This window comes from Zingiber officinale, chromosome 4B, assembly GCF_018446385.1.
Source record: "Zingiber officinale cultivar Zhangliang chromosome 4B, Zo_v1.1, whole genome shotgun sequence".
Classification (NCBI taxonomy): Eukaryota; Viridiplantae; Streptophyta; class Magnoliopsida; order Zingiberales; family Zingiberaceae; genus Zingiber; species Zingiber officinale.
In genome coordinates, this window is record NC_055993.1 from 86,966,112 (window position 1) to 86,980,240 (window position 14,129).

The 14,129-nt window shown below is 38.8% G+C and overlaps 1 protein-coding gene across 2 annotated transcripts; it reads left to right on the forward strand.

Moving 5' to 3' along the window:
* The first annotated feature begins 640 nt into the window (after nucleotides 1-640).
* LOC121975415 (transcription factor MYB2-like) lies at nucleotides 641-6,038 on the forward strand. 2 transcript variants are annotated; one of them, XM_042527046.1, is made up of 4 exons: nucleotides 1,129-1,177; nucleotides 4,656-4,791; nucleotides 4,899-5,028; nucleotides 5,119-6,038. In XM_042527046.1, exons 2-4 carry the CDS (start codon nucleotides 4,656-4,658, stop codon nucleotides 5,774-5,776), a joined length of 924 nt encoding a protein of 307 aa, XP_042382980.1. In that variant the 5' UTR covers nucleotides 1,129-1,177; the 3' UTR covers nucleotides 5,777-6,038. The 2 variants fall into 2 exon arrangements, with proteins under 2 accessions (XP_042382979.1, XP_042382980.1); XM_042527045.1 differs by having other exon boundaries at nucleotides 641-4,791.
* Nucleotides 6,039-14,129: the final 8,091 nt, after the last annotated feature.

Here is a 14,129-nt window from a genome sequence, read left to right on the forward strand (position 1 = left end):
TTAGCAATACACTTTATAACAATCATATCCATGAGTCTTGTTGAGAATAATATGTTCTCTATTTTATATTGACCTTTGTACTATATAAGTTGAAATTACAGAACTACCATACAAATTAGCATTTTTACTGCAATATGTACATTATATATTTATTATATCTGATATTATTGTCTAAACTTGTATAAAGATGTTAATTTCTTTTAGTTTATACCATGTTGTAGTGTATTCTCAAAATAAAACAATAAAATTTAATATATTTTTAAGGGTAAATTGTCCTAAATTCTCTATATGTAAACTCAACTTCCTCATACGCTGCTCCAGAAAAAATTTATTCTCACTCCTTGCATGCAAATTTTTCTTTACTTTAACTCCCTAATGCACACTGATTTACCTAATTATCATATTTTTTTTTTTATAAAAGTTTAAAATAAAGTATAATTCTTCCTAAATACAGTATATTTAAACTATAATCTAGTATATTTTCTATCAAATTGGGCATGACTCTTTTTTCGCCTGACCAATCAATTGATATACTCGATTCTAGTTAAATGATGCTGAATTTAGGAAGAATTATACCATTATTTTTTATAGAATAGAATCCCTCATTATTTTTTATAGGTAAAAAAGTTTAAAATGAGGTATAATTCTTCTTAAATTCAGCATCATTTAACTAGAATCGAGTATATCAATTGATTGGACTTTTTGTACCTAAAAACATGAGGATAATTAAGTAAATCAGTGTGCATTAGGGAGTTGAAAGAGAGTTGAAGCAAAGAAAAATTTACACGCAAGAAGTGAGAATAAATTTTTCCTGATGCAAGGAGTGAGGAGGAAGTTGAGTTTACTATTAGAGATTTTAGGACAATTGATAATATTTTTAATTGACATCTAGCTACAAGGATTCCATTTATCCTAATTAATTATATGAACATGTTATTCATGAGAATGCGATTCCAAGATATTGCCAAATTCTCTAGAATTTTAAATGAAGGCATTGAATAAAAAATACAACATCATGTTGGACCAGGCTCTTCCATATCATTTAATATGTTGAGTTAAGCTTTGGTTTTACCAATTTACCTTTCACAACAAGTTTGGTACACCAACCATTTTTTATACTTTGGCTAGATCGATGTTGATGGAACAATGTGAAGAACCTCGATGATTGCATGAGTTGGTAATCCATCTTTTCCCAATAATTTGGTTGGTAGACCTACTATTATGATAGGCATATGATACATACAAAAAGAACAATATGAAAAACCTTAACACTAACTTGCCTTGCCTACATATATAATTCAGATATAAAAGATTAAGATTATACTTCAATCTCTTTTTGACATATTAACTTGCTAATGATACACATTGAAATTGTAATTATAATCAAGTTTCTTCCTTTATTCTACTTTAACTTTTATTGTCTTACTTATCATTTAAAGAGGGGGAAAAATTAGCTTATAAATTGTTTGTTTTAGAATAGTAAAGTAGTTTTCGAGTAGAACATTTAATTAGTTTCAAATTCAAATAGTAAAATAAACACGAGCATTTGATCCATCCATTGTCGTATCAACTGTACCAAAATTTCAATAGACACGAGTGTCTTCTTTTTATAGTTGTTCTCTAATCACGTTTAGTTGGCATTTATTAGAACATGAAGAGCTAAACCTTTAAAATGCCTAGTAGCCACCACTTTCAATGCCAACCTCACTATCTCCATTCTCCACCACTCAAGTTAAAAGTCATTAATTTAAAGCGCACAGAATAATCCCACTAGAATAAGGTATTTACTTTGAAGTAACATGGAGTTTGCTAGATTCCAAAAACAACGGTAATAGTGCGTACCTTAAAAAAATATATTATGCATTGATTTTGTCTACCATTTGATTTGAGTCATGTGTATTTGTCTGTTGCTCCTTATATCTTAAAATTTTAAAAGTAGCTACATTTTAGTTCAAGCATTAGGTAACTAACATGGTTTGCGGAATCACGATTCAGATCATTTGGAATTGTCTTTTACGGTGGAATCCGAGCAGAATCATTGAGATCACTTAGGATCGGTAAAATTGGTATGATCCTAGTTACAAACGATCATATTCATTTTTTGACAAAAAAAAAAAAAAATCCTGAAGCTAATGATGGATGAATATGTGATTGCGGCGGGGATTGTAGTCGGTATGGCACTTTACGTCAGCTCACATGATCTGTGACTTCTTGTGGCTGCTACGCTGAAGTGACGCCGAGTATGTACAGCTGATGCTCTTCTTCAGCGACCGGTGGCTGTTGAACTACTGGTGGTTTGTGAAGGGGACGGAGGTCGTGATGTTGGTCCTCATGGCGATCGTCTGCGTGCTGGCGCATCACCGGTTCCGTCGGAACCGGCTCAGCCCGACCAACCCCCTTTGGCGGTTCACTAGATTCAATGCATTTTGGTACTCGCACCACCTCTTTGTCGTCGTCTATGCGCTCTACATCGTCCATGGCTCATGCCTCTACCTCATTAAGAAATGGTACAAGAAGATGGTGCCTGATGAAGAGTCAACAAACCCCACTAGATTTTTTCATCTTCCAAAATACTCTTAGTAGTGTTATCATTTTACTCCGTTTTTGATATGATTGAACGATTTCACGATATGATCCTACTGATCCGATCCATCGATCCAATCCTATCGATCCGATCTTGTGACCCCAAATTGATCATACATAGGATCGCGATCCCCTCATAGGATCGCGATCCAACATAAGATCGCGATCCCGCATAGGATCACGATCCCGCATAGGATCACGATCCTACTTAACTATGGTAACAAGACAATAGAAGTAACTTCTTGAGAAGATAAATTTTAACAAGACAATAGAAGTAACTTCTTGAGAAGATAAATTTGCAAATGGAAAATAACAACTTAACTAATAAAAAAAAAACTAATTTAAACGATATAGATAACATAAAGCGCATGACTATTATATACTAAAAAACACACAAAAGTAAAGTAGTTTAGTATACTCTTCCCTAAACGATCTTTTGTTGCACATGCTATATATCCCAAACTTAATTAATAGCTATCAACATTACAAAAGTACGAGAAGACACTTGATAGTTTGTTATCTAGATGCTTCTAATGTATTCCTACACAAAATATAGGAAACAACCCCTTGAATGATCATGCTCCCATGTATATATATATGTGACCTCGGACCTCAAGAATTTTATACATATGGTCTCAAATAAGCTTCTCGTGCATGATTTTGTCGATCGACTAGGTGATTGGATTCAAATTACATTTGACTTTTGTGAATCTAATATATACTTTTTTTTTTCTGTGTGTGCCACTCTTCAAACTACACATGCATCCCTAAGAATGGGATCAGTTAAATAAACAGAAGTCGGAGTTTTTAAGGAAATACTTTATAGGGAAAGCATGAGTCTTAATGCCGTTTAGGCATTGCTCAAAGGTAATTGAATGAAGATAACTAAATAGTAAACTGTGAAGACATCAAAGAAAACTACCAGCTAAGTGGATAAAAAGAAAAACATGCAATGGTCCAATTTGAAAGCCAACTACTGAAGAAGTAATGGTCCAAAAAGACAGTAAAGGAATACGTATAAACACAATGCATGGTAACACATGAGATATACAGTAGCTTATCAGTACTGTAACTCGAGAGGAGAAGTAACAATTATCCCAGCCTAATGGTAACACATGAGATATACAGTAGCTTATCAGTACTGTAACTCGAGAGGAGAAGTAACAATTATCCCAGCCTAATTTATGTAGATAGGCAAGTATACTTGTTATGTCAGAAACCACATCTAAGCAAGTCACAGGCACTGAAATAAATGCCAGATAAAACATCTCACTTGTTATACAATATCGAGTAGGTTTAATTTTCTCTTCTTATATTCAGTGCAATTGGCTATGCATTTTTTTTCTCTCTTGCTCATATGCTAAAAGCTAAGCTGTTCATGAGCAGCCTCTTCCATATTATGGAGCCTCTTGTTTAAGTGATCTAGAGTTAATTGCAAACAGTCTATTCACTATAATCATTAATTCACTCCACCTCAGTAAGAAAAAAAAAATCATCATTCACATATCTAAACCCTTTTAGCAACCCATTTAATGCCTTCACACACACACACACACACATACACATATATATTGGCAATATATACCAGCATTTATTGTGTAACTTAGAGGGGAAGTCTATATATATATATATATATATATATTGGCAATAACAGCATTTATTGTGTAACTTGAGAGGGGAAGTCTCAATAATAATTATCAGTGATGGGATAAGGCTACCTAATTCACATAGAGCCGCAAGTATACGGATCCATGGATGTCAGAATCTCTTTCACTCACATGCATGGATCATTTATATATATATTTTTCATGGAAATTGTAATGGCAATTAATTTACAGGGTACCAAAAACAGATTAAGTAAATCAGATCAGACATGTGCCGGGGATCATGTCTACTACAGGTGATGCTGATGGTGCTGCGCTAAGTATTATAAATAATACATGTTATACTTCACTATATTCTTGTTCCTTCACCTATATATATATATATATATGCATAGTTATAACTATATGTACGTGCGATATCTACTTCTCTTCTCTGGGTTACACTTACACATTAGCCGATCGACAAAGATGGGGAGGGCACCCTGCTGTGACAAGGACAGCGTGAAGAAGGGCCACTGGTCTCCTGAGGAAGACAAGCAGCTGAAGGAGTACATCGAGAAGCATGGCACTGGTGGTAACTGGATTGCTCTCCCTCATAAAGCTGGTAATTAATGAGATTATCAGATCATGCAAATTAATTACAGTCGATCGTGTGGTTCTTCTTGTCGATGATTGATTGAATGAATGAATGATTGATTGGTTGAAGTGCAGGTCTGAATAGGTGCGGGAAGAGTTGCAGACTGAGGTGGCTCAACTATTTGAGGCCCAACATCAAGCATGGATGCTTCTCTGACGACGAAGACAGGATCATCACCAACCTCTACGCCAGCATCGGCAGCAGGTTGGTTAGCTAGCTCGGTGCATGCATGGCGCCAACTGAACTCTTTTGGCTGCATTCTCAGATTGATTCTTAATTAAGGTACTGGTGCAGGTGGTCCATCATAGCCAGTCACCTCCCTGGCAGGACTGACAACGACATCAAGAACTACTGGAACACCAAACTTAAGAAGAAGTTCTCGGGGATCCTTACGCCGCCGAGGAGGATTAAGCATCACCGTCACGATCGAATTCAGCTGCAGCTTCATCAACAACAGTTTACTGACTATGCCGGTCCCTGCAGCTTTCCGTACGCCGGTCACCCATTGGATGCTGCTGCTGCTCCTAACAACTCCTTGATTATGGCGTTGCAAGGCCTTGATGCAGCATTGCCCTTCTCTGCGTTGCTCGGTGGTGGTGATGGGTCGCATCTGCTGCAGGCAGCTGAGCAGCAGCAGCAGTCTTGCGACTTCATCAAGTTCGGAGGGAACGCCGGCATGGACTGCATTGGTAACGCTGCGTATGCCGATGCCTACCTGGACGAGGTGGAGCACGGCGCACTGGGCTTAGAGAACTACCTCCACGGCGGCAGCGTCGGCGGTGGCTTGGAGGCCGTCGACCTCTCCGGCAGCCACGACAGCGCCGACGAGCTGGGGTTCAACTTGGAGGAATACGAAATGGCTCCGATGATCGCGGCGGCAGCAGCAGCCGGCTCCGGCAACCTCTACCTCGACGAGACGATGCTGAGCGGATCCTCCATGTGCTTCTACTGATCAAGAAACATCTCCGTGCGAATTCACGAGGCCGGCGTGCATGGGACGATCAAGAGAAAGAAGAATATTGTTTACGTGAGCTCGACATCGCGCAGAGTGGGCCCTCCTCCTGTTTCCTTTTCCGTCGCGTTCATATCGATTCTGACGAAGTGTTAGGTGGGTGAGCCGTTTTGTGGGTGATTCGGGTGATTTGCCCGAAACGATCAATCAGTGACATCACTTCTCGCCATGAATATCGTGAATGCGACCTCCAATTTATTCACCACTTTTTTTTTTTTTTGCGCTGTAATAAATGCCATTAAAATTCGCACGTCAGCTTCATGTACTATTTATTATCTATCAAGTTTTTTTAAATTATTTTTTTTTAAAATTTAATTATGTTTTGAAGACATAAAATGATAAAAACGACAAGGGTATAAGGTCCAGATGTTGTCCTTTCAGAGTTGCCACGCAGGTAGGTCACAGCACGTGCGCACAGGAAATCGTCTGGAATCCGACATGATATAAAACAAGAATTTAGCCATGAAAGATACGAGTTGGTGGAATGATTGATCAGATAAATCTTGGCTCTATCTGACAGTTAGTTTAATAGGAATTCCGTGACCCAGAAACCGGTAGATTCCACCGAAAATCTAAATAATTAAGTTGACAGATTGGTTAAGCAAATGATTAAATATTGGCACGTGGAAACCCATGATAAACAAATTAAAATAAGGGAAAGATCAAATATCAAAAGATTTATCACATGGTCAATCGAGTGTATTTTTTTTTAAAGAAAATTTGATTATTTCAAGAGATTAAAACTCTCATCGAACAACTTGCCTCCAAACATGGGAAGATTAGCCAGGCGCACCTGGTTCAACATTGCGGCGAACCACTTTGAAATACAAACCAAAAATGACCGGGATTTCTTAGCTCCATTGACCAACAGTTCCGACTTGGACCAAGTCCACCTCGAAGCAAACAACTTGGGCGGGGAACTGCCACATTCTCCTGGACGAGGGGACCACTTGCGTCCTTCTCTGCTGTTTACACCTGAGCATCAGACAAAGTCCAGCTTTGTTTGAATCATAAATCTTTATTCTTTAATGGGTTCAGTTTACCTATTCTTTAGTTTCAGTAGTGACGTGGTTGAATCCTACCGCCCCTATGTGTTCCACGTAATTAATAATCATGTTGAACTGTCATTTAAATTCAAGGTGTACATGTCAAACCTGATTCAAAGGGAATAAGATCCATCCCATATGAACCTCGGGGTTTGATTGAACCGGCTAAATATATTCATCCAAAGATTCAAATTTGATTAAGGACAAGATAACTATTGTGCCGGCCTCAATTATCGATATTATTGTCTCTATCACATTGCCCATCCGGACATCTTTCTTGATTTTGCCTCATTCGTCGACATCCTCTTTGGCTTAGCCTCAAATCCTGATATCATCCATGTCTTAGTCTCGGTAGCCGATATCTCCCTTGACTCGGCTTGATTTACCAATATCCTCCCTGACTCAGTCTCAAATCACGGTGTTGCGCAAAGAGAGGGCGACACCTCTCCACCTCTAAAACGCGGAAGAAGAGGAAGAGAGAAAAGAGATCGCGCGGAGCAACAAGACAAAGATGCACAAAAGGAGAGCAAACACGAGGAAGGAAAAGACGAAGAGAAAGAAGAAGAGAAAGAAGAAGAGTTACCATGGTTCGGCGATATGCCTACTTCACAAAAACGGTTGAAGCATTATTAGAATTCTCTCTACACAAGAGAATCATATTACATGATTCTTGTGATTGTTGTTGTACAATAGCTTTACAATGACCCCTATAAATAATGCACAAACCTTAGACTCAATAAAATCATAATAGAATTTCATTATGAAAAACCGCAACAGAATTCTGTTATGAAAAACCGTAACAAAATTCTATTATATAAAATCGTAACAAAATTTTATTACGAAAAATCTTAACAAAATTTTCTTTCATAACATCCATCGCATTGACCTCATTCAAATATGATCCACCCGTCAACAATCTCCACCTTGGCGAATATTCACTCTTTCGAAGAACACGAGTATCTGAATAAAATTCCACCTGGATCCTTGGGTCTGAGCTTCCTTCCTCTAGCATATAGAGATATAGATCAAGTTCAAGCAATGCTTAAACTTCTCTGTGGTCATTGGCTTTGTCACCATATCTGCAGCATTGTCTGCAGTGCGAATCTTCTCAAGTTGAATTTCTCCGGAAGCAATCAACTCTCTGATCTTGTGAAATCTCACATCAATGTACTTGGTTCTCGCATGATACACTTAATCCTTCACCAAATAGATAGCACTCTGACTATCGCATAACAATTTGACTCTACCTTACTAATTCTCTGACCAACCTTGTAAGTCATAAAGCTTCCTTCACTGCTTCAGCTGTTGCCATGTACTCAGACTCTGTAGTAGACAATGCAACAATAGATTGTATCATAGATTTTCAACAAATAGGTCCTCCTGCCACAGTGAACACGTATCCTGTAATAGACCTTCTGTTATTTAAATCTCCTGCATGGTCTGCATTTACGTACCTAGTAACTGAAGGATCTTCCGGTTGTCTACTGAATATGATGCTTAATCAGTTATATTTCTCAAGTATCTGAAAATCCATTTCACTGCATCCCAATGTGGTCGACCAAGATTTGAGAGAAACTTGCTTACCATACTAACTGTTTGCGCCAAATATGGTCTCATGCAAACCATGACATATATCAGATAACCAACTGCACTGGCATAAGGAACCTTTGACATTTCTTGGATCTCGTCTTCTATCTGTAGACACTGAGTACTAGATAAATTGAAGTGATACGCCAGGGGTGTGCTCACCGACTTTGCATTCTTCATGTTGAACCTATCCAGCACCTTCTCCACATATAGCTACGTTGAGACAACCATAATCTCCCTGCAGCTCTATTCCTGTGAATCTCCATCACAAGAATCTTCTTGGTCTCTCCCAAATCTTTCATGTCAAATTTCTTGTTCAGTAGCCTCTTCAATTTGTCAACGTCTTTCATCTTCTTCGCAACAATGAACATGTCATCTACGTATAGTAGTAAGAAAACCAATGATTCATCTTCAAGGCTCTTCACATATATCCAGCAGTTATACTCACATCTCTTATATCCGTTTTGAATCATGTATGAATCAAAACGTTTGTACCATTACCTAGGAGATTGTTTCAATCCATAGAGCGATTTCTTCAACTTACAAGCCAACCGCTCTTGTCCGGGCTGACTAAATCCCTCGGGTTGTAATATAAAAATCTGTTCATCTAAATTTCCATGAAGAAATGCCATCTTCACATCTATTTGCTCAGACTGCAAATTGTGATGTGCCACTAAAGCCAACACCGCTCTAATTGACATATGTCTTACCACCGGAGAGAAAATTTCTTCATACTCAATCCCCTTTCACTGTGAATACCCCTTTGCTACCAACCGAGCCTTGAACTTCACTTCTTCTCCCTCTGATATTACTTCTTTCTTCTTGAATATCCACTTGCACCTTATAGCTTTCTCTCCTTTAGGAAGTTCCACTAGATCCTACGTTTGATTTTTATGCAACGACTCCATCTCCTCTGCCATAGCACCCGTCCACCTGTCCTTCTCAGAACTATGTATCACCTCCTGAAAAGATGTAGGGTCTTCGCTACTAGTGATAAGCACATAAGATACCAAGTCTTCGAATCCGTATCTGGTGGGTGGTTTTACGACTCGTCTCGTTCTACTACTAGCTATAGTGCGATGCTCCATGTGCTCTCATCTCTAGCTCCACCTGCACAATATCTTTCTTCATGTTGCTCTTTGGTGTTTTCTTTCCTTCTTCTTGTGTACATTGTAACATAGATTTCTCGTCAAACACCACATCTCTGCTGATCACCACCTTGTTTTCCTTAGGATCCCAAAGCTTGAAGCCTTTAACTCCTTTCTGATACTCCAGAAATATACACTGCTTTGACTTCTCATCCAGCTTTGATCTTTCCTCACTAGATATGTGTATATAGGCTGGACATCCAAAAACTCGAAGATAAGAGTAATCTACTTGATTTCCTGTCTATACTTCCTCTGATACTTTGCCTTCTAGTGTTGCCCTTGGTGATCTATTAATGAGATAACATGCCATGTTAACCGCTTCCACCCAGAAATTCTTTACAAGCCCTATATTCAGCCTGAGACATCTTGCCTTCTCAATGATTGTCCTGTTCAATCTTTCCGCTACCCCATTCTACTAGGTGTCCCGCGAATCGAGAAATGCCTCATTATCCCATGTTGCTCACAAAATTCCTAAAATTTGAATCTGTGTACTCAGTCCCATTGTCTGACCTAAAACATTTGTTTTTTCTGCAGGTCTGGTTCTCCACTTCAGTTTTCCATAGTTTAAACTTCGTAAAAGTTTCCGACTTGTGACGCATAAAGTATACCCGGACCTTTCATGAGAAATCATCAGTAAAACTCACAAAATACAAGTGCCCTCCATGTGATGCTACACTAGCTGGTCCCCAGAGATCCATATGTACGTAATCCAGAATCTCCTCAATCTTGTTTGTTGCCGTCTTAAATTGCACTTTACTATGTTTCCCAAGAACATAGAATTTATAGAATTCAAACTTGCACATCTTGACATCCTTCAACAAATCTCTTTTGTGAAATTCTAGCATCTCACGCTCACTCATATGCCCTAGTCGCATATGCCACATTACAGTACTGTCTGATTCAGACTCCACTGAGGTGACTCCACCTACAACTGTAGTCCCTATCAACTTGTAGATGTTTCTGCTACCTTTTGTCCTTTCATTACCGTTAGAGCTCCCTTGTCGACCTTCATCACCCCGCTTACTGATTTGTAATTGTAACCAATACCATCCAGTGTGGCTAGTGAGATCAAGTTCTTCCTTAGCTCTGGTATATATCTGACATCACATAAAGTTCTGATCACACCATCAAATATCTTGATTCTGATGTCCTCTATGTCGATAAATTTACATGACGCATCGTTTCCCATCAACACTGAACCAGAATCCACTACCTTATAGGTGTCAAACCAATCCTTATTTGGAGTCATGTGATATGAATATGTAGAGTCTAAAATCTATCCATCCGTCAGCTTCTCCGAACTTGACATAACTGATAGCATATCTCCATCACCGCTCTTTGAATTTTCTTCTTCAACTATGTTTACAGACTTTGCCGAACTACCTTTGTTCTCTGCAACATATTTCTTTATCTCTGGACAATCTCTCTTGATATGACTTTTGCCTCCATATTTGTAGCACGTGATCACCTTCTTCTCTCTCGATTTAGAATGAGCCTTGTTGTTGTTACCCGATCCATGTCGAGATTTACTCTTACCACACTCTTGGTTGCTATTTACCACAAGTCTTTCTCCTTGAGAAACTTCATCACTTGTTTTCTGCCTTTGGTGAAAAGCTAGCAATGCACCTGTGATCTCCTCCAATTTGAGAGTTTCCTTACCCCACATCTAAGTAGTAACCAAATTCTTGTATGTAGGAGATGAAGGTAGAGAATTCAACAACATCAACACCTTGTCCTCATTTTCGATTTTCACATCAACTCGCTTCAGATCGCTCACAATCTGGTTGAATATGTTGATGTGCTGGCTCAGATCGGTTCCTTATGTCATCTTTAGCTCGAATAATTTCTGCTCGAGATACAGCCTGTTTGTCAATGACTTTAATATGTACCGACTTTCTAGCTTTTGCCAAACTACCACCGGTGACTTGTCATCCATGACATGGTACATCATGTCATCCGTGAGACAAAGCTTGATTGTTGCTACTGTCTTCGCCTAAAGTTCTTCCCAATCTGATCTCTCTATGCTTTCCGATTTTCTTTCTCCTAGCGCTTTCACCATGCCTTGTTGCACCAACAAGTCCTTGACTATTCTCTGCCATAATCCAAAGTTCCGACTTCGTCAAACTTCACCATATCAAACTTTGCAGAAGCCGTCCCCGACATGTTGAAGAAATTCGCCAAAAACTTGTAGCTCTGATACCAATTGTTGCGCAAAGAGAGGACAACACCTCTCAACGTCTAAAACATGGAAGAAGAGGAAGAGAGAAAAGAGATCGTGCAGAACAACAAGACAAAGACGCACAAAAGGAGAGCAAACACGAGGAAGGAGAAGATTAAAAGAAAGAAGAAGAGTTACCATGGTTCGACGACGTGCCTACTCCACAAAAATGACCGAAGCTTTATTAGAATTCTCTCTACACAAGAGAATCATATTACATGATTTTTATGATTATTGTTGTACAATAGGTTTACAATGACTCCTATAAATAATACATAAACCCCAGACTCGGTAAAATCATAACAAAATTTTATTATGAAAAATCGCAACAGAATTCTGTTATGAAAAACTGTAACAAAATTTTGTTATATAAAATCGTAACAGAATTTTATTATGAAAAATCTTAACAGATTTTTTTTCATAACATCCATCGCATTGACCTCATTCAAATATGAGCCACCCGTCAACACATGACATCATCCATGTCTCGATCTCGACCACCGACATCTCACCTGACTCAGGCTTAGTCGTCGACATCCTCCCTACTTTGATCTCAACTTCCTCTATTCTCAAGACCATTATGCACTAGCCTCATTCCCTCATCTATCCTCGGATCATGCCTATACTCTACGTGGTCTGCTAAAAACATGTGAGGGACATGTGGATAAGGAGGCAGCGTAACCAATTCCACAATGAGATCGTTTCTTCGTAAATATTTCAGAGCATGTGACACTGAATGAATGAAAAAGTGGTTAAGAGGTTGTCAGATCTGATCTCTTAAATGTCATCCTTCAAACATGTGCCATTTGGTGAATGGGGAGGTAACTAACATCTTTCGGATCTGGTTCTCTCATTAGCTCAAACGAGGATGATGAAAGAGAACGCAGCGCAACGTCTGACATGGATACTCTTCTGACAACTATATAAACCTTAGAGAAGGTAAGTGCAAGGGATTATGAACTCTTTTAGTCTCCACTCTAGCTAATTTCATACTTCAAGAAAACCTTAACTTGAGCATTAGAGTGGCCTGTCGGGATCCATCGTCATGCCATTCCAACCCTCTTTTGGAGTGATTTTCAAGTCCTCTCACCCTCCTCAGATGATCTTCGGAAAATGCGCACATCAATCCATTTAGTAGCTTTACCATTCACGATATTTGACATCAACAAGTATATATTTTTTTTGGAAAACAACCAAATAAATGATCAAGGCTTTTGGTCACATCTCAGGACAAAGCAATATGGTTTTTGATTATTTTTTTCACGAGATATTCATATCCTACAACCCAACTAATCTTATGATAGACAGTTCTATCTCAAATTCTGTCCATCAGGTAAATTAATAGAACGCGATGGTCTTATAGCCCGACAGTCCAACATCACAAGTTGTTCGAGCACCATAGGCATCCGATAATGCCAAACTGCTAATTTCCCCTCTCTTCTTCCCTTCATATGCCGCAACTCGAACTCCACCAACTCCTCCCAAATGGCCATGGTCACTAGCCCTATCGTATCCTTCTCTTCCCTTCTCCTCCTTCTGCTCTATATGTTCTGCTTCAGGCCCACTGACACGAGTCACTCGAAGGCCGCTGATGCATCACCGGCGGGGAACCCGTTCACCGCTCGAGAGGCGCCTCCTACCAGAACTCAAACTTCTCTAACTACGACTCCGGGGCCAAAGGTGGCGCGACGAATTTAGAATTACTCTGACGCGTTTAAGAATTCTTCTCCCCACCGCCTGCGTCCCATCCGTATTTTTCCTTCTTCCTTACGTGCATGCTCCCCGTCGCAAGCCGCTGACAGCGTTCCCTTACTCTTTCCCCACACGACGCACCTGTGATACAACAGGAAACACGTGTTGCAACATAAAGACAAAGAGCATAGAGAAAAGTAAAGATTAATTATCGTAAGTTAACCAACTTATTTATACATATTATTGAAATAATATATAAAAAATATTATGATAAATATGATGATAATAATAAATATGGTATGTGATCTCAGTCATTATAGAAATAATCGATAAATATAGTGGTGATTACAATCTAAATATGATAAATCTTCAGTAATTGAAATTAATTTATGATTTATATTTAGAACATGATAAACTTTTTGATTATTATGTTGGATTACTATCTTTATCGAATTCAATGGATGTGTAACACGTTGAATTTGGTTGTCAATCTATATAATCAATGTTTGGTGAAGCTGTAGGAGATTGATAGTTGTTTAGCCTCTACACGCGTTCTCATACAAAATGAAAATATATTTCTACATATTTTGTGCGATCATGAA

What these genes read in the sequence shown, in the direction of transcription:
- LOC121975415 (XM_042527045.1), top strand. Translation starts at nt 4,524, where the DNA reads ATGTTATACTTCACTATATTCTTGTTCCTTCACCTATATATATATATA. An exon ending in TGCTCTCCCTCATAAAGCTG is followed by an intron (nt 4,792 to 4,898) that starts GTAATTAATGAG and finishes GTTGAAGTGCAG; the next exon opens with GTCTGAATAGGTGCGGGAAG. An exon ending in TACGCCAGCATCGGCAGCAG is followed by an intron (nt 5,029 to 5,118) that starts GTTGGTTAGCTA and finishes GTACTGGTGCAG; the next exon opens with GTGGTCCATCATAGCCAGTC.